This window comes from Zootermopsis nevadensis, unplaced genomic scaffold (genome assembly GCF_977971745.1).
Source record: "Zootermopsis nevadensis isolate Lab colony 2312 unplaced genomic scaffold, Znev_1.0 Znev_ptg000009l, whole genome shotgun sequence".
In the NCBI taxonomy this organism is placed as follows: domain Eukaryota; kingdom Metazoa; phylum Arthropoda; class Insecta; order Blattodea; family Termopsidae; genus Zootermopsis; species Zootermopsis nevadensis.
In genome coordinates, this window is record NW_028259141.1 from 3,892,711 (window position 1) to 3,911,453 (window position 18,743).

The window sequence follows — 18,743 nt, forward strand, 5'->3', positions numbered from 1 at the left end:
GGGCATTTCAGCATACATATTAACATTTAAATATTGCACAGCACACGCTAAAGTATATCATGATAAACAAACTACCACTTTAATAACATTAGAGTGTACATTACCAAATAGTTTGTGAGAACAGACAAGTTTTCCTTATCTTGTGCTGTTAAAGTAACGAGAAAAAAAAATTGGCAGGGTTGTAATTTATAACAAAATCTTCACACCAAAATATAAGATTCTGTCAAAACAGATTTATCATAATACTTGTAAGTGGAAATATTATACGGAAATAAATCTAAAAAAGATGTAAAGCAAAGTAAAAGATTAATAGAAAGAATTTATTACTCATGAAAATATCCAAATGAACACAATTATTATTAATATTATAGTTAATGTCTCTCTCTCGCACACATGCATAAGTGTGTTTGCACATGCACACATGCTTTCAAACAAGATACCAATTTGAACAAATGCATTATATTGAATTTGTAACATCTTTCTGTTTAGTATTTATTTACAATTACTGGGGCACAGTTGTTCTACAAGCCTGAAAAAGGTGTCTATGTTACTTTGTATTACAAATTAAGATAATGAATATATATGTACACTACCCGATTCAGGCTGCAATTTGCATATGCATTCCCAATAAAAAGTCAAAAGTACTTATGTTCTTCCCTTTGGGTGAGAAACCAGGTTTCACACCCACACAAAATATTAAGAAAATACATTGTTGTTACAAATCCCAAAATTTGCTGATATACTGCACTGACATTAATAACTTTGGTATCATAGAACATGTAAGAGGTTAGAGTATTCTGATCAATTAGCAGTGCTTCCTAGGTGGGACATTCAGCAAGCATTAATAAGCAAGGTGCGTACACTAGTGACCAGTGTGTGTTTTGTATGAAACAGTTTGTTTTATCAAACTGGAAGTGCTGTATGATGCAGCGCGATTTTAGAGTGAGACTGCAGAGAAGGTCCGAAGAGATCAACTATTTAAAAGTGTGAAAAATATTGAACATACAAGTTCTGGGTTGGCAGAAAAATGTTTGTGAGGATACCAGAAAACACTGCATGTATACAGACAGCACTTATGCGTACCCAAGGGAAATCTGTAAAATGGCTGCCACAAGAGCTTGGTTTAAAGGTTTAAAACAATCATCCATTTTAACCATAACAAGAAAAGACTTAAAAATGTTTGCTCATAAAATTCAGATCCAACAAGCAGTGACGGATAACAGCTATTCAACACATGTTGTTCTCTGAAGCTCAGTTTCACATAAATGGAAATATCAATAAATAGAACATGCATATCAGAGGCGCTGATGATCCCCGTGCTTTGCGTCTGAAAAATGCAGTGTGGGACGCTATTTCATCACATGGAATCTTCTAACAGATCTTCCTGGATGACATAAGTAATGCCGCTCGCTACTTGCAGATCTTTCAAGGCTATTTTGTTCAGAATGTTTAAGCCATGGAAAAATATTTTCGAACAAGATAGGGCAAGACTACATATGACAAATGTGATTTTAGACATTTGAATGACATTCTCATGATATGGTCAACTCTGACAGATATCCTGGATGATTTGGACTTGGATAAACCTGTCCAAAGTACTCACCACAACTGAATATCTAATCTTTTTCTTCAGGATTCCAGAAGGGCGGGAAAAACTAGTTCTCAGGCTGATATCACACCCACTGTGTTATCGGAATATTACATTAACAATCAATCAGTTAATAATGCAACAAGTACATACATAACCAAAATCCAAGTCTTTCTTCTCCATGGTTTTCCAAGTCACTACGTACCTCTACTTTCTGAAGAAAATCAATGTAGTCCCTTGAATTGAAACACAATATCCTCAGAAGCCGCCTCGGAAAGGATGAGACGCATGCGTGACAGCAAGTCATACGATCTATGAGGTTGTGAAACAGGATGGCCAACGAGAAAAAACCAATTCATTATACATGTTATGATGTGACGACTACAGATGTTTCTTGTGTCATGCAATAAGCCTATATAGGCAAGTAAATGGATTCCTGTAAAATTAGGAGGAAAAAATGTATAACAAAATTCAAGAAAAAGAAAGAAAAGTATTTCACTAGTGTCAAAAGCGATGAAAAATGCTATTGCATTACTTACAACATAACAAAAATTATATTTGAAAAATAAAACAATAATTTACAATACAGAAGTGTCTCTCGAATATGATCTGCTTACACGAGAAAGTGAACGAATTCAATTTCTTACGTACAAAATACATTAAATTATTTCTTTATATTGGGAAGAGAAGTCACGGTTCGCAGTAAAGTTACACAAAAACGGGAAATCGCAAATAATGATCATCACACTGGACTGAAATATATTGTTCTAGTGAATGGTCGGTGAATTGAATGTGTGAAAAGTTACGAACAAGAAGAACCAAAAATACATTAAATTATATACAACATACCCTTCCACAGGTGTTAGGAATCTTGTCACACTCTTTGAAAACGTGAACGTCGCAAGCATGGAGAACTCTCGAAGAAGATAACTTGGTTTTTTAGCCTTCTGGGTCATCTTCATAAGCAACGTTATGTTGATCTCACTGAATTAATGAGTATAACCTTACTTCGAAACTTGGTGCATTCAAAATTAAGGCGCATTACAAACCGAATTTTATCAACCCATTATCTGTACAAAAAGCTTTGGAACAAATATTAAACTGCTTTTAAAAAAACTTTTCCCGTTGAAATTTTTTTAAAAACATATTTTTCCACGCAATGTCCATCGGCAACCAAGTCAGACGCAAACTACATCTGAATATTATGTCACTTTTTCGCTACATGAACGGGTTACATGCTTGGACATTTATTTGTTGCTATTGTATTTTGGTAATCGACAGTAACGACCTCTTCGTAGTGGGAACGAATGTTCGAGGCTTCTAATTAGTAATGGTAAAAATCAAATAACTGGTGAATAATTCGCACATTATAAACCATTCTAATAATATATATTACACTAACAAGTCAGTAAGGCAATTCATGATGAAATCCATAGATGATTAAATTCAAAGAATGCTTGCTATTATTCAGTTTAAAATGTTTTGTTCCAACTCCTAATATAATCACAAAGACTACTGTACTCAAAAGTGTAATTTTGGCATCGAGAGGACTAAATTCTTGGTCTGTGTCAATCGTCTGTGTTTTTAAAAAGAAGACTGCCTTTCTGAAGCTCGATCTACTTCCTTCCTCAGTTTATAAAGTGGGGAATGGCACTTACTCAGTTGGGTCAGACGGAGAGTTCCTCTGTTACTGGCCCCTTCATAATTGATTTGTAATTTTGCAAGTTGTGCTGTATGGGTGAGGAACTTGGTCTCTCACTTTGAGGAAAATTGATAGAGGGCCTTTCAGAACAGTTCTTTGAGGAAAATATTTGCTCCTAAATGGGAGGGGAATGCATCACACAGAAAATTGCACAATGAAGAGCTTCACGGCCTATAAGATTAAGAATTAGTTAGATCTATACTACCTATCCCCCAAGTGCCTACATGGCATGTAGCGGGACAACTTTACTTTACTTGCCAGTCATTACAGTAGTTATTGCATCCTGCTTAAATTATCTTCATTGCCAGAGCACACATCCTTGTCAAGAAGTAAAACTTTTTTAAATGTGTCTTATCATGGATTGTGTGAACTTATCTCTACTTTATGTGAACACTTTGTTTGTATTTTGTGACATTTATATAACAGTATGACTTGTATGGTCATCTGACTAACTTATGGATTCATGGAATGTAATAAAGAAGTATGTATGTAGTTCCATGTTCAGGATTATGACAGCTGGGTTCCCTCTGGAAGGCTGCCATGCAAATACTTCATTCATTCTACAAATAGTAAACATATTGTTCTGAACACATTTCTCCTGAACTGCTTTGTAATTTTGAAAGTAAGACTGTGAAGTGACATGGTTACTTAAAAGTTGCTGCTAAACACTCCACAGGAGAAACAGCATTATAAAAATTTGATTTTTGTTCCTGTAGGGATAACATATCCACAAACTATAATTACTTCTTGCCTTTTATGTAGAGTCTGAATGAGCCTGAAGCAGTGTTGATCAACACCTGGGCACAGCATAACTAGCATATATAGTCCTTAAAGGCATCACAATCATCGACCTGTGACGATTACAATGCAGGAATGAATTTCCAAACCTACACAGTAATACTTAATAGATTTCCGTCTTCTGGGTTGTTGCGCTGTGTAGTCTGGTCGATGTTAACCTATGTTTCAGAGGTCATACTGCCTCCGTCATGGTTAACATCGACCAGACTACACAGCACAACAACCCAGAAGACGGAAATCTTCATACTCACCGCTGTGAGAACCTCAAGTCTTACATAATACTTAATACTTTCCTTACATGCATTTGTCATTTCCCTGAGTTTTCCTACTAACCGTGAGAATCTACCTGTATCTTTGAAGTCCCACCCGTGGCTCAGTTTATGAAAAAGGTAAAGACGGTAGAGTTATTCGTGTACTTTATTGATGACTAAGGTATGAAAACATATCCATGTGCTTTAAGTAATCAATCTATGATCAGATATGACTAAATGGAACTGTAGTTCCATACATTCTTACTATTGGCACTACATGGGGGTGAGTGATTACCTTCAAGCCCTCAAATTCAACCAAGACACTTGTTGGAAACAAAACACGCTTATGTACTTCACATATTCATAGCATGTATCATCTGAAGTTTCCTGGACAAGGTTAGTACATTATCCTTTGGTAACAAATAGTGATTAGAATATAAAATAAGCAAACAAACAACTATTAACACTATAAAAAAGACACTATTGCCATACACGTTTCAACCTCAAGAGGACATCATCAGTGGCATCAGGGAAATTAATTCATTTAATCAAATGACATAAACTTTATTTAGAAAATAAATAATGATAGCCTTTTCTTTGTTACACACAACTCAAGTCCTATATTCCGTATTCCCTGACATCCTCAAATTTCCAGATGACGATCTTTTATCATTTGCACATCTTCTAGCCCCCTGAGTACATGCTTGTGTGTGTACTTTTCTTTCCCACTACTTTTCAGTTGATTGTAAAATACCAGAGACCTGTTTTCTTTCTTACTAGGTCCCATATTCTGTCTCTCAATAAGCGCACAAATTTTGCTTACACAAAATGTTTTTTTAAAATGTCATGTGGCCTGGCCATGGCAAATATAACAGCCATGGATTTACAAGATCAAATTCTTATATCCAATCTATGATGACACTGCACTACAAATCTAATCCAACACAGAAAGAAACTTTTAACCTTTCCCATTTGGGAATAAGATATTTAAACCTCCCATACTACATGAGTGCAGGCCAAGCATTGACTCTTCTTCTTCTTCTTAAAGTGCCTATCCATTCTGGATGTTGGCGATCAGCAGAGCAATTTGAACTTTACTGGCTGCTACTTGAAACAGCCCCCCAGGGGACATCGAGAACCAAGTTTTTAGGTTCTGAAGCCAGGAGATTCTTAGCCTGCCAGGTCCCCTCTTCCCGAATACTTTTCCCTGGATTATCAGTAGAAGCTGCATGTATCAGTCACTAATTCTCATGATATGACCAAATTATTCCAACTTTCTCTTTTTTTGTGTGTGTTTTTAACAACCTCGACGTCTTTGTGGAGCGCCGTATAAAAGCACAGAGAGATTATAACATCTGAGTAGTCTTAACTTGGTGTTTAACTCTCTACTCCTGAACATTGACTGTGGTGTTTAATCATTTATGGCAAGCTACTCTGACATATGGCCAGTTAGACCTCACATATTCCATAACACATCGCTGGTGAAGGTTAGTAACTCTTAATGAAGACAAATACAGTGTTTTGAACCTCAATGCTGCACCCCATCTTAGAATTCTAGAATAGTCTGTTCGTTAAGATACAAGTTTAATATTAAAAGGTATTTTGGTATTGAAAGGGTTCCCAACTGCTGCAGCCAATACCCAGTCATCACAAGAAATGAGTAGAACTAACATTCAAATGTATATATGTCGAACAATGGACAATGTTCAAAATAAGTGTGGTGTTGAATTGAACACAAAGACAGCAAGAACTGGTGACAAATGTAAGAGACTTTAAATCGAATGCTAGAACTACATTCGCTTCAGTAGATACAAACTAATTAATGTAGGAAATGTGTTGACATCTGAAAACATATCGTCTCTATGTATGTCTGTCTCCTGAAATGAGAAGGTAAACATAAAAGCTGCTGTGCAGTGTGTAACGTTGAAGTACAGTTAATAGTGAGGCCAAAACTGACCAGTGTGGAAATGCGGCAATTCTAAATACTCAATAATCTGGATGTTCAGGTAATTTGTGCAGGCGTGTAAATTTCTGAGGAAAAGATGTCTGGATTCAGTGATGTGGCAGGATGAATCTGAAGGGATGTGGGAGGCAGCAGGTGTGGCCTACTTTAAATTGATGTCCTGAAATTTCCCAGGACTGAGAAATATTGTAAGTCATGAATCACAAAGGAGACTCTATTTTGGGCAATACTGTACTAGTATGTCATTCAGGATCTCATTCATTGGTCAGTACTTTAAACTTTCTGCAAAGAAGATTCACCTAACAAAATCAATTATGATCTGTCGTCAAGTTGCATTTGTTATTATATGATAAACTATAATGCAAACTGTAAACAGAGAGATATTAGTTTTAACAATTCATTAAAATTACGAAACGCTTCGTGATTTTGCGTGTAATCCTTGTGCAGGGGACACGCTAATCTTCCCTGTATTACTGCAATGTTAGTGCATGCAGTGCCAAACTGACTCCCACTCAAGCTACTGTCATTGGATAATTTAATCTACATATTTAGTAAACTAGAAGATCAAATGTTTGCAAAAATTTTAACTCAAGTCATTAAAGAAGCTAAACACATGCATTACAATAAATTGAAAGTAGAGTCTGAAAATAAAGTAAAAACTGATTGGAAAATTGTAAAAGAGGAAACTGGCAAACAATTTAGAGACACTGAAAGCCCACCAATAATGATAAGTAATAATAGAGTAAATGATCCTAAACTTATTGCTAACTTTATTAATATGTACTTTTTAACAATTGTAGAAAGAATGAACAGCAAAAACCAAAGAAGCAGTGAAGTTCTTGGCTAAGGCAATTCCTTATTTATTTTTGAATATTAACCTTATTCCTACCACACCAAATCTAGAATCTAGTTACTGTATATACTAACTGGAATATTAACAACCGTTTGAAATTGAATGTTTCTTTAAAACTAGATATATAATGGTAAGGAGGGTGTTTTTCAAGGGTTTGTAGACCTGTTAGCATACCATACAAAGATAATTTGATGCAGTTTTATGACTAAATGCCACCTGTATGTGCTATACAACTAACTTCAAATGGCTGTAATGTCTTTCAGATTTCGGAGATGCAGCACACAGCAGTGGTATGTCAAATCACATCTTTGTGTTGGATGAGAAACATGGAATGTTATCGACTACACATTTCAATGTATCTCTATATCAATCAAAAAACTAAAGCTTAAAGTTACCTCACTACTTGATTTGGATACAGAACAATATAAACATCTTTTAGGTTAATTAATGTAACGAAACAACTTTCCGTCCCCTTATATTTGAATATGAATGGTTGCTTGCCTGACTGCTTTGAAGTTTGTTCAATTCCAGATATTGTATGGATCTATCAACACAACTAACTATTTTTAAAATCAAAACTACGAAGTTTTAACCTAATACTAACCAAAATTTTGTACCATAATAGCATGTTTCATGTTACAGAGCAATAGTTATGTCACTATAAAGTACTCACTAGAGCATTGCAGTGGAGAAAATAAAGATGTGTATTTCCCTCTTCAAATCATTAACGTAGTTAAAAGGATAACAGCCTTGCCACGAATATAATATATGCCTCTTGTATGCGTAATGACAATCAGCTTCCTTCCTACACTTGCTATCACCCGCAGCCTGAATTCCGATTCACAGGTTGGTTTAATTTTTGCCAACCATTGCTATTGAATTTTGGGACCAAGATAATTTCTAAATATCATAAAGAGTATGAAAGAAATATGGGCAATATTCTTACAGTTAATGACCACGTTCACCTGTTGATGTTTTTGAGGTTTATTTACTTTATCGGAGCCTATGAAACACTTTCAATTGAACTAACTCACCTAACCTGCCACGAAGTTCGAATTTCACATGTATTTACTCACTAGCAACACACACACACACACAACTTTAACTTACCTCATGCAATTAGTCACCAAATTGTAAAAATTTGTACAGAATCGTTGGAAGCATCAGGAAGAACAAGACAGGCTTGATGAAATTTAGGAAGTTTTAAGGTTAGGAATCCACAACTCATTACCTTGCTCATTCACAAATACCACGCACGTATTCAACAGGCACACCAACTTAAATGCAAATTAAATTAAAAACACTGAAATATCATTAAAATATAATTGTGCCGTTTAGAATCACACAAAAATACATATTTTATTAGAAGACTCAGCATAATGAGGTAGTATGCAGAACAGAAGGGTAGGGCATGATAATGAAATCTATGTACCAATGCAACACATTATGAAGATGCTGTGATAAAGCTCTTTGCAATCTTAACTGTTGAATGATACAGTATAGCAGCTACATGTGCCGACCCCCATTTCTCAAAGGATGAGCATGGATGGGATTGTGTTTGGTATGATGCATAACTGGGATTCAATTCATGAAAGGAGCAGTCATTTACTCATCAACAACGTCCAGGCCGGCTCTGGTGTCCAACATCTTTTGAAAATATTCAACATGATTAGGAAAACAAGCTGCACTGCTCAACACCTAGAATGTTTGCTGCAGGTTCCAGTCATGTCCCTATTATTCTCCCAATGTACATTTGATGGATACAGGCATGTGAGAATTTTCCTTTTTAATTGACTGCACAATTGGAGAGTAAGAACATTGATTTCAGTTTTAAATAATATGTCCTCCACTTTTTGGCTGTAAATAGTGATTTCTCAAATGCAACTTGTATTCTCCAGCACTTGACTGCTTAAGTGGATATATTAACAGGTGATATTTTAAACTTCTGTAATCTGCAAAGATGCCTCCTGCAAGATAACCCGACTACATGAAAGTGATAGAGGTTACCTTATGTGAAATTTTGTAGATAAAAAGGTACTGTAAAAATATACAAATGGAGGAAAAATTAAACACATATATGACATGAATTAATTCGTAATTGTAACAGAAAGCAATTACGTAATTCTTCTGAAATATAACAATAGGATATTTTCAAGATCAGCGTTTTGCATAATATATGCAGATAATTACAAATAGCCACATAGTAGGTACTTCATAATTGTATGCATCAAACATGATTGTGTTCTATTCCTAAAACAAAGCCAGAAAGTTCCTACAAACATACAGTTGCAACCTCTTCATTAGTGAGAACTGGAAGAATCAGTAAATCAAATGAGACACGTAAAACACCTTATTAGAAGCACATTCAGCTTTGTTCCTAAAGTTATCTTAACAGGATTTTAATGTTCTTAAAGTATTGGCAAAAGTTTCTGAAAACGTCATCTGTTACTTTGAATGCGTGAATGAGCTGTGACACTGGTACACTGAAAATTTACTTTTGTCACAGCCCCTGAATCAAATGCCAAAGCTAGCCATGGATGTTGACTCTTTCCAAGTAAATTTTGTCCTTCAGGTGTCCCCACAGGTAGGAGTTGGTAGATGTAAAATCAGGCCACAAAGGATGCGAAGTCAATTTGGTTCATCTCACCATCAGCATGTGTGATGAGAGTCCAGAAGCTCCTTTATGTTGTAAATAAGACGTTCTAAGAGTTTAAACACTAAATCATAAGGTGATATGAAGACATCACCTGTTATTTCTGTCCAAATATTACTTTTCAACTGATGCTTCGTTGCTGCAGCCTCTCACAAGGCACTTGTGACCATTTGTTCATAGGAGCTTCATCTTGGATTGATTTTAGGAGTAGATCACAATTCTTAAACGAAATGAATGCAATTAAGAATCACCCACACATATATTATTTATTGCAGAGGTGTCAGGCAATTAATCTGCATTTATTCTTCATATTATTGATCATGACACATAATTAATTTCATCGCCAAGCGTATGAAGGCAACTGGAGTATGAAAAACTTGGCATCAAGACAAACTCTTTGTTGCCAGTACGAAGACGCACTTAAGGCTCTCAAGGAGGGAACAACTGCAAAGGCCATGTTAAAGTTGGAGAAACAGCAACTCTTAGCTGCAAGAGACTGTAGACTGTACTGAAATTACTGTAATTTCATCAAGACTTTATTTAATTATGATATAACAGCAGACAACATTGCAGTGCCCATTCATTGTTACCATCAGCATATCGATCATAGATTCCACTGCATTTTAGTATCTAATGACCAGAAAATCTTCAGATCTTTCTAGAGGGAACAAAGTGAAACACTTGTAAGATTTGAGGTTTTCACAGCGGTGAGTATGAAGATTTCTGTCTTCTGGGTTGATGCGCTGTGTAGTCTGGTCGATGTTAACCAACGTTTCAGAGGTCATACTGCCTCCGTCATCAGGGCGATGAGTATGAAGATTTCTGTCTTCTGGGTTGTTGCGCCATGTAGTCTGGTCGATGTCAACCAACGTTTCAGAGGTCATACTGCCTCCGTCATCAGGGCGGTGAGTATGAAGATTTTTGTCTTCTGGGTTGTTGCACTGTGTAGTCTGGTCCATGTTTACCAACGTTTCAGAGGTCATACTGCCTCCGTCATCAGGGTAATGAGTATGAAGATTTCTGTCTTCTGGGTTGTTGCGCTGTGTAGTCTGGTCGATGTTAACCAACGTTTCAGAGGTCATACTGCCTCCATCATCAGGGCGATGAATATTCATCACAGCGCAACAACCCAGAAGACAGAAATCTTCAAAGTGAAACATTTATTATCATTATATCAAGTTCCTCCATCCAGAGGGTCTGCTTCTGCCATCAAGACCTTCCAGGAACTATAAAATTGTAACACTTACGTAAATTAAAAATTAATACAGAGAGATATTTACTGTATACCAATATTGATATAAAACACCTGATCACTTAGAACTTTTCAGAGGTAACCCACAAAGTTATCTGCTGACAGAATGGTGAGTATTTAGCAACAAAAGATCACTGGAACTACAGTCCTCTTAATTAAGTATATGTTGTGTATTGTGTCAGCAAGGACTGTTTGCTTCTACTAGCGTCATTACGACAAGTGTTCACTGTGCATTCATCTTAAGAGTGTCAGCTGCAGTTTCTTTGCAGTTATTCAACCTACCATTTGTCTGCCTCTGAGCATCATCACTTTGCCAGTTATGATCGATCAACTATTCCCCATTTGACAATCCTTCATACAATGATACGAGGTGCGATCGGAAAGTTTCAAGACTGCACCTATAAAAACCCGTACACTTATCTCAGGTATTAAATTCATCCATCACCCTCGAAGTAGTTCCCCTGGGAGTGAACACAACGATCCCAGCGCCGCTGCCAAGCCTGGAAGCATCCCTGGAAATCTTTCTTTGTCAGCCTGTCAAGCACCATCTGCGATTCTGCCTGAATCTCTTCTATCGTCTCAAATCTCCTTCCCTTTAGCTGAATGTTCATCTTTGGGAAGTGGAAGAAGTCACACGGAGCTTAGAAAGGAAGTTTGGGTCGGTTCTTGCAAGATCTTTGAGCTCCTGACAAACGAGAAGTCGATTCTGCTTCTGGTCCTCAGACGGGATGCGTCGCATGTGGAGTTCTTCCTTTAGAATCAGCTGACAGGTCCCATAGCCTATCCCAACAATGTCGCACAAGTCGTTGATGGTATGACGTCGATCTTCGTGAATGGCCTGCCGAATCTTCGTAACATTTTCGGGCGTTGTGCTCGAAGATGGTCGTCCAGAACGCTCGTCATCATCGACAGAGGTTCGGCCATTTTTAAAACGTAAATGCCACACAAAAGTTTGTGCACGACCCATTGCGGACTCCCCAAATGCTTGCTTTAGCATTTCATAGGTTTCCGTAGCCGTTTTGGCGAGTCTTTGGCAAAATTTGATTTGTTCATGAAAATCCGCCATTCCGAAATCGCAGGAGGGTCGGTGTAATGCACTAACAAAACGCCCGTAACTAAGAAACAAATGCTAATTCGATGATGCCGGCTGGCACACTGATTCACTATGAATGTTGGCCCAACCCCTTAGCGGCAGAAGCTCGTACTACATCCGTTTCGCCCTCTATTGACACAGTCTTGAAACTTTCTGATCGCACCTCGTATATTGAGCACTCACCTGAAGCTTGCTGAATGGACCATCCAGCGGACTGAACTTTAGGTAGGGTGTCTGCCCCTTCTTGCATGGTATCCTGTGCACTGTAATGTAGTCCTCTAACAAATCTGTGTTGTTAACTGCTATGACAGGTACAGTCACCTTCCCCTCTGCCATATGCTCTGTTTTATTGCTGATGCGAGGAGTGACATACAGATCGATCGGTTTGTTAGTTTCTCTGTTCCAGATATTAGCCAGCATAAGTCCTGTGTTGATATCCTTGCTGTCAGGATCCCACTGAAGAGGATTGTCATTTGCAACAGTAACCTTTGCAAAAAGAGAAGGTTCCCATACTTAAACTATGAGAATTTGAGACAGTACTTAAGGTTTCTAATTATCATACCAAGAAGCAAGTGGATTGCTGTGCCACGTAGTCTGGCAGATACTGACTGATGTTTCGAAGACACGTATTATCCCCATCATCATCAGGGCGAAGAGTCCGTCAGTATCTACCAGACTACAACCAAGAACAATGATTTCAATAACAAGCCAAACTACTATCAGATGTCACCAAATAAATATATCTTCAAAGACTTGAACATGTTAGACTTTCATAATTAACATAAACTCTTTCTTTACAAAATTACAGCTCTCAATTATCAAAATGTTGCTAAAGAAAGGGCTAAATGGTGACTACACAGCACTAATCAGCCAATTTTCCAAAGGTCGCAAGCCACGTATATCTTACCTGAACTCTTACGTAATCCGTGTTGTTTTCTATTGCTTTAGCTAATGCTTTGGATACCTTTACACCCTGTCCAGAGTTTCCCAATTCAACAAACTTGCCTGCCAAGTTTTTAGGTTTATCCACCTGAAAAAATAGACAAATTCAATTTAAGTCACAGTTGGTGAATGCCAGGATAACATCTAAAGATAGGTCATGATAGCCTCTGTTTCTGTCCTTCACAAATCACTGTTTGTAATGATTCGTACATCTCGTTCGACTCCAAATCTGCGTCACTGAATACGCATGAACCAATCACACAAGGAAGAAGTCAATCAAGACTATGCTGCACTCCGATAACTAATTAACTAACTAGATGGCTTACCGAACACGAAGGTTCATCACCGAATTAACCAAAGCCCTCCACCGGACCCTGTCCTGGGCCAACAAAATCCAGTCCCCTTCAACTCCTACCTCCCATAGATCCTGCCTGACATTATCCTCCCATCCATGTCTAGGTCTCCCCAGTGGTCTCTTCCCCTCAGGCTTCCCGACCAACAATCGTTGCACAACTCTTGTCCCAGGTTAGCACTCTCATAAGTGGGTAGAATTGTGTAACAAATTCAGACAGACATACCTTAATCCAGGTAGTTATGGGGCCAGCATCTAGCACCTTCTCCTTCTGCTCCTCGCCTTGCTGGTGCAGGATTGCTTTCCCAATATTCTCGTTTGCTGTCACGATGCTATCGAAAGCTGTCTTATACTAAAATACAGAAAGTAACAAAGAATCAAAAACACAAACCCTAGCACTACTGTGATAAGAAGATTGCTGTTTTGTGGGACCTCTGATATGTCGGTAAATTTCTACCACACTATATGGTGCAACAACCCAGAAGGCAGCAATCCTCAGACTCACCGCCGTGAAAACCTCAAATCCTACACAACAGTGATACATTGTAATTTCTTATTCACCCCATTATTTAGACATCTGAAATGAATACGAAGAGATAATACCCTGTTTACGGTTGGTACAACCATTATGCCAAATGCAAAGGCCTGCTTATCAAATAATCAAATTAAAACAAAACAAAATTCTGTGCTGCACCCATTAAATTCACTGTATCTCAGTACTACCAAATTAGCTAGCACATGTTAAAATATGTCATACAGAAACCACGATTCATACGCAAGGAGCCAATAACATGCAACACTGTACTTAATAACAGTTTCATGTATGTTACATGGAATGTAGAATTTTGTAAAAAAGTTTCCAACATTTCCATGTCCCTGTCACCGCAACATGGTGCGTCCTCAGGTTGCTGATGGAGGGACAGCCCCCAGTAATGGATGTTAACTGCAAATATATTGAATAAGCGGTTCCTGACAGCCGACGAGGGGTGGTCTTTCATCTGAGGGGTTGGGAGCGAGGGTATCGACCTTTCATCTTAAAAAAATTATACTTGAAACTGGGTGGACTCATTGGCATGACCAAGGCAATTGAAATGAGTTTGCTGACCGAAGGACAGGGACCAATAGAGGGCTTTGGTTAAATTGACGATGAACCTCCAGGTTTCCTAAGCCATCTAGTTAGGTAGTTGCCAACATCTCACAATGAAATTGCATGAAAGGATGTCATATCACAAATCCTTAAGAAACAACTAGTTGGTGTCCAAACACTGAATTATCCATTCAAGAATTAAGGTTCTCACAGCGCTGAAGATGAGAAAATTGAGATCAGACTTCTAATATCATGTACACTTGTACGTGGGTAACAGTGTTTCCAAGAAATATATTACCTCCATTTACTCTGAAGATGCAGGCATTACATTCCCCTTCAACTATGAAACCACCTATGAAGGCATCACAATCTGAGATGACAGTCCACTCAATTATTGTTACTCAATATTAAAACCAGGTAATTAAAAAAATCAACAAATAAAATCTATAAGAAAAACTGGATGTTAAATGACTCAAGAGATATACATAAAAAAATATATTCTAAGAAAAAGAATAATGCTTAGAAAAACCTATATTAACTTCTGTAATTACCACACGAGGTTGATAAGCCTAGAGACAGGCAAAATGATTACGCTTCTTATGATTCAGAAATTCATCATAAACGTCTGCTAGAAAGGTGGCGAATAAATTTCTGATTCCTCATGTCCAATGTCCACTTCCAAGACTGCTAGATAAAGTTAAGGCTGACGCGCAAACAAGGCACCCTTAAAGACCAACATTTGTCAAAATAACAATCCAATAATATTTCTGCACTGTAAACGCTCTTGCTAAGTGTAATCTTCCTTTCATTTACATCCAACAAATAAAAGAGAATTCCTTTTTATACGTACGCTTTCTACGTTATCAATGTATGTAGGATCCAAATCATGGTATGCAGGATAATCCGGTTCCGGCGCTCCCGACATACTTTCAGGAAAAGATGTACTCGCTGTCATATTATTCATATTACGCGTCATGCTGGACAACAAGACGGCCATAGTGTCCATCACCACTCTAAAATATGTATAAAAAATTTGAAGTAGTATTCATGCTTACAGATCTGCAAAACTATGTGGAATCAAAGTGAAATTAATCCTAACTAAAGTAAACAGCTGAATCCTATAATAAGCTCCTTCATTCAAACTGACATCATCATGATATTATTACTCTAGGAACAATGTTAAAATTGTCTGCAACTGCCTTGCAATCAAAGGTTTCTCATGGTTTTCCCCAGTTCTTACCAGCAGATGCCATATAGATATGTACATTTATTAAACGGTATCGAACCATCAGAGCTCCTAGAGCTGTTTACTAACCAGGTGAACTTTGTATTGAAAGGTATTTATTTTGAGCACCAGCCAGGAACCCGCTTTGTGACGGAAGTTTCTGTAGTTTTCTCAAGTCCCTCCAGGTGCAATTCTGGACACAACCTTTAAACGGACCTCAATCGCTGTCCAAATTCCCCCTACATCCATTTCCTACTTAAGACCAAAGACATGCTAAGATAATCTTTGAAATGAACACATGAAAGACATTGTAAACAAAGTTCTTTGGTTTTAAATGTTGTTGTTGTTTCTTGGCTCTACAACCCAGTTGTGGGTTTTTGCCACCTCCTATCAGAGGTTTCTTAGTCCTTGAAGTGTGAATTTGCGAGTAGTGAGGGACCAGCCCACTCACTCTGCACAATTTCTACTCAATCCTGATTTTTGACTGCCAGAGCCATCTAGCAGTTAATCAGGAGAATTGGGTGAGAAATGGTCGCTGAATTTTGCATACGAAACATCTTGTATCATGCTCGTAAGGTTCTTTTACATGCTGTAAATCTACAACATGGGATTGGTTTCAAATAAGTCAAGTTAAAATAAGAACTGTTGTAAACCATATGGGAAACTTGTACAGTAATGACCCAGTCACCAGCGCTTCACTACAGGATTCAATGCTGGATGCATCATATAAAGATAAAAGTGAGAAATGAGACGATATGCAGTCCATACCTTGAAGTATTCATGAGTTCTGAACTAGACATTTGCGTCCCCGAATTCGGATCTGTAACTTCATGATAAACGCTGTTCATGATGTTCTCCAAAATGTGGGATGAAGTGAGAATAGTTCCATGTGGAATGACAGGGGTGTCATTCCTATTTCCTGCTCCTAGAACCAGATTGAGCACCGATACAACTTGCTTCCCAGACGAGTCATAATCCACTGGAATCTGAATTAAAATCAATAACATTGAATGTGGCTTCCGAGCTGGCACCGCGTGAACTACATCTTATCTCCCTATCACTGCCTATCTATTGTAATACATCGCTAAACTTTCTTTAGTCTTGAGACATATGAAAATCTACGTGTATAAAGCACTTACTATGACAGCGGACATAAATACCACCTGGAGGACGTTTTACGAGACACACGGCAAGTAACGTAATTCTTGATTATAAAAGAAGATACGAAGAAACGAATACAAATTTAACGAATAACAGATAACACACTACACTATAAAATAAACAGGAGATTTGTCAGGACTCATAAAATGCACATAAAAAATAAATTCAGATAAACATAATGCTTAGGAAAACCTGCAAATGTCTATAAATGTATGACTCAATAATTACTATAACAGGTCGGTAAGTCAAGCGCTAGGAAGAATACTGAAGATGGGTGATGATTTAGAAACTATTTATGGACATCAAGAACAAAAAAAGTTGTATTGAATAAATCACAACATAAATTTAAAATTTGTTATAAAAACACTAACAAAATGTATGTGTCACAAATATGTAAAACAAACTTTTCTCCACGTTATGACAAATAATTTTTTTAACTTTAGCACAAATTACGACTCTAAAATGTCAACAGAATCCTTAAGGTATGACCACATAACAAATGGTTTGCACAGAAGCACAGATGAAAAACCCAAATTTATACTAAAAATCATTTTAGCCAGTGGGACATTCGATCAATCAACATACCTGATCGAGAGCATTTATAAACTCTTCCTTCAATATCCGCTTGTGCTCCTCGTTAATATCCTCACTTGTATCCATAGCAACTGCCATAGCAGCGATGATCCTTCCTGCACCTGAGACAGAACACAATAACAGAAAAGAGATTTTAAAATATAATAAAACTTATTAAATTACACGTGTACCTTATGTAAAGATGAATGAGTACAAATACAGAATTATACAAACAGGTATCAATTATTTTAAGAAGACTAGAGCAGGGCGCTCCTTTCGGAGCTCCTAAGGGGGGGGGGGGGTTCAAGTTTGTAAAACTCAATCAACCTTGTGTAAAAAACTAAACTAACCGCTCCGAATTGAGGGTTGCGTTTTGAAATCTTTAGTAACACGCTAAACTAACTGCCCTTCGGGGTGTTGGTTTAGTGTCTCATTCAAGTGTTTTAACCCTTGAGTAAGTAACTAAACAACCCACCCAAATGGTGGTTAAAATATTTGACGAACCTCCCTCCGGGGTGGTTGGTTGCGTTTTAAATTCTTGAGTAAGACACTAAACTAACCCCCCTTCAGAAGGGTTAGTTTATGTCTCATTCAAGTGTTTTAACCCTTAAGTAAGAAACTAAACTAACCCTCACCCCCGAATGGGGGGTTAAAACACTTAACCAACAAATAAAGAAAAGCGAAGGGAGATTTACATTGATAAATGCAGAAAAACTTATTCAACAAAAACAGAATAGCAGAAGAAAACAAACGAAGACTTGCAAGGGTGGGGTTGGACGTAGAAAGTTGTCTGACCAAAAACAGATTTCCTCTGAACATCGATGTAAAGAACTAAGACATCAGATCTATTTAACAAATAAGGATAAGCGAAAGAAGACTTACATTGTTAAACGAGACCATATTAACAACACACGTAGAAAAACAGACGAAGATTTACTAGGGTTTTGTTGGACGTAGAAAGTTGACTAACCAAGAACAGTTGGCCTCTGAAAAGCGACGTAAAGAACTAATCCATGAGACCAACTTAACAAATAAAGAAAAACGAAGGAAGAGTTACATTGATAAATATAGAAAAACGTATACAACAAGAACAGAAGAGAAAAGAAAAAAACAGACGAAGATTAGCAATGGAGTTGCTGGACGTAGAAAGTTGACTGATCAAGAACAGATGGCCACTAAACAGCGACGTAAAGAACTAAAACATCAGAACTATTCAACAGAAAACAGAATAGAAAAAAAGAAGACTTGCA

The 18,743-nt window shown here is 37.4% G+C and overlaps 2 protein-coding genes and 1 non-coding gene across 8 annotated transcripts in view; all 3 read right to left on the minus strand.

Annotated features, from left to right (window-relative positions):
• The window catches only part of LOC147874388 (uncharacterized), a 117,301-nt gene extending 108,861 nt beyond the window's left edge, over positions 1–8,440 (minus strand). The window contains exons 1-2 of one of the 6 annotated variants that reach the window (XM_087345505.1): positions 8,266–8,440; positions 1,794–1,900 (exon numbers count right to left, since the gene is read on the minus strand). In XM_087345505.1, coding sequence (XP_087201631.1) covers positions 1,794–1,895 — 102 coding nt within the window. In that variant the 5' untranslated portion in view covers positions 1,896–1,900; positions 8,266–8,440. The other 5 variants (XM_087345504.1, XM_087345503.1, XM_087345506.1 and 2 more) reach the window with 5 other exon arrangements.
• On the minus strand, positions 6,705–6,807 carry LOC147874395 (U6 spliceosomal RNA). The gene has a single exon (XR_015534381.1). It is a non-coding gene; the product is annotated as a U6 spliceosomal RNA (small nuclear RNA).
• A 3,595-nt stretch (positions 8,441–12,035) lies between the features above and the next one.
• LOC147874396 (uncharacterized) lies at positions 12,036–17,619 on the minus strand. Its single transcript, XM_087345979.1, has 6 exons — positions 17,506–17,619; positions 16,528–16,745; positions 15,385–15,547; positions 13,674–13,799; positions 13,061–13,183; positions 12,036–12,639 (listed from the first exon to the last, which is right to left on the minus strand). Exons 1-6 carry the CDS (start codon positions 17,590–17,592, stop codon positions 12,283–12,285), a joined length of 1,074 nt encoding a protein of 357 aa, XP_087202105.1. The 5' UTR covers positions 17,593–17,619; the 3' UTR covers positions 12,036–12,282.
• Between the last annotated feature and the right edge of the window lie 1,124 nt (positions 17,620–18,743).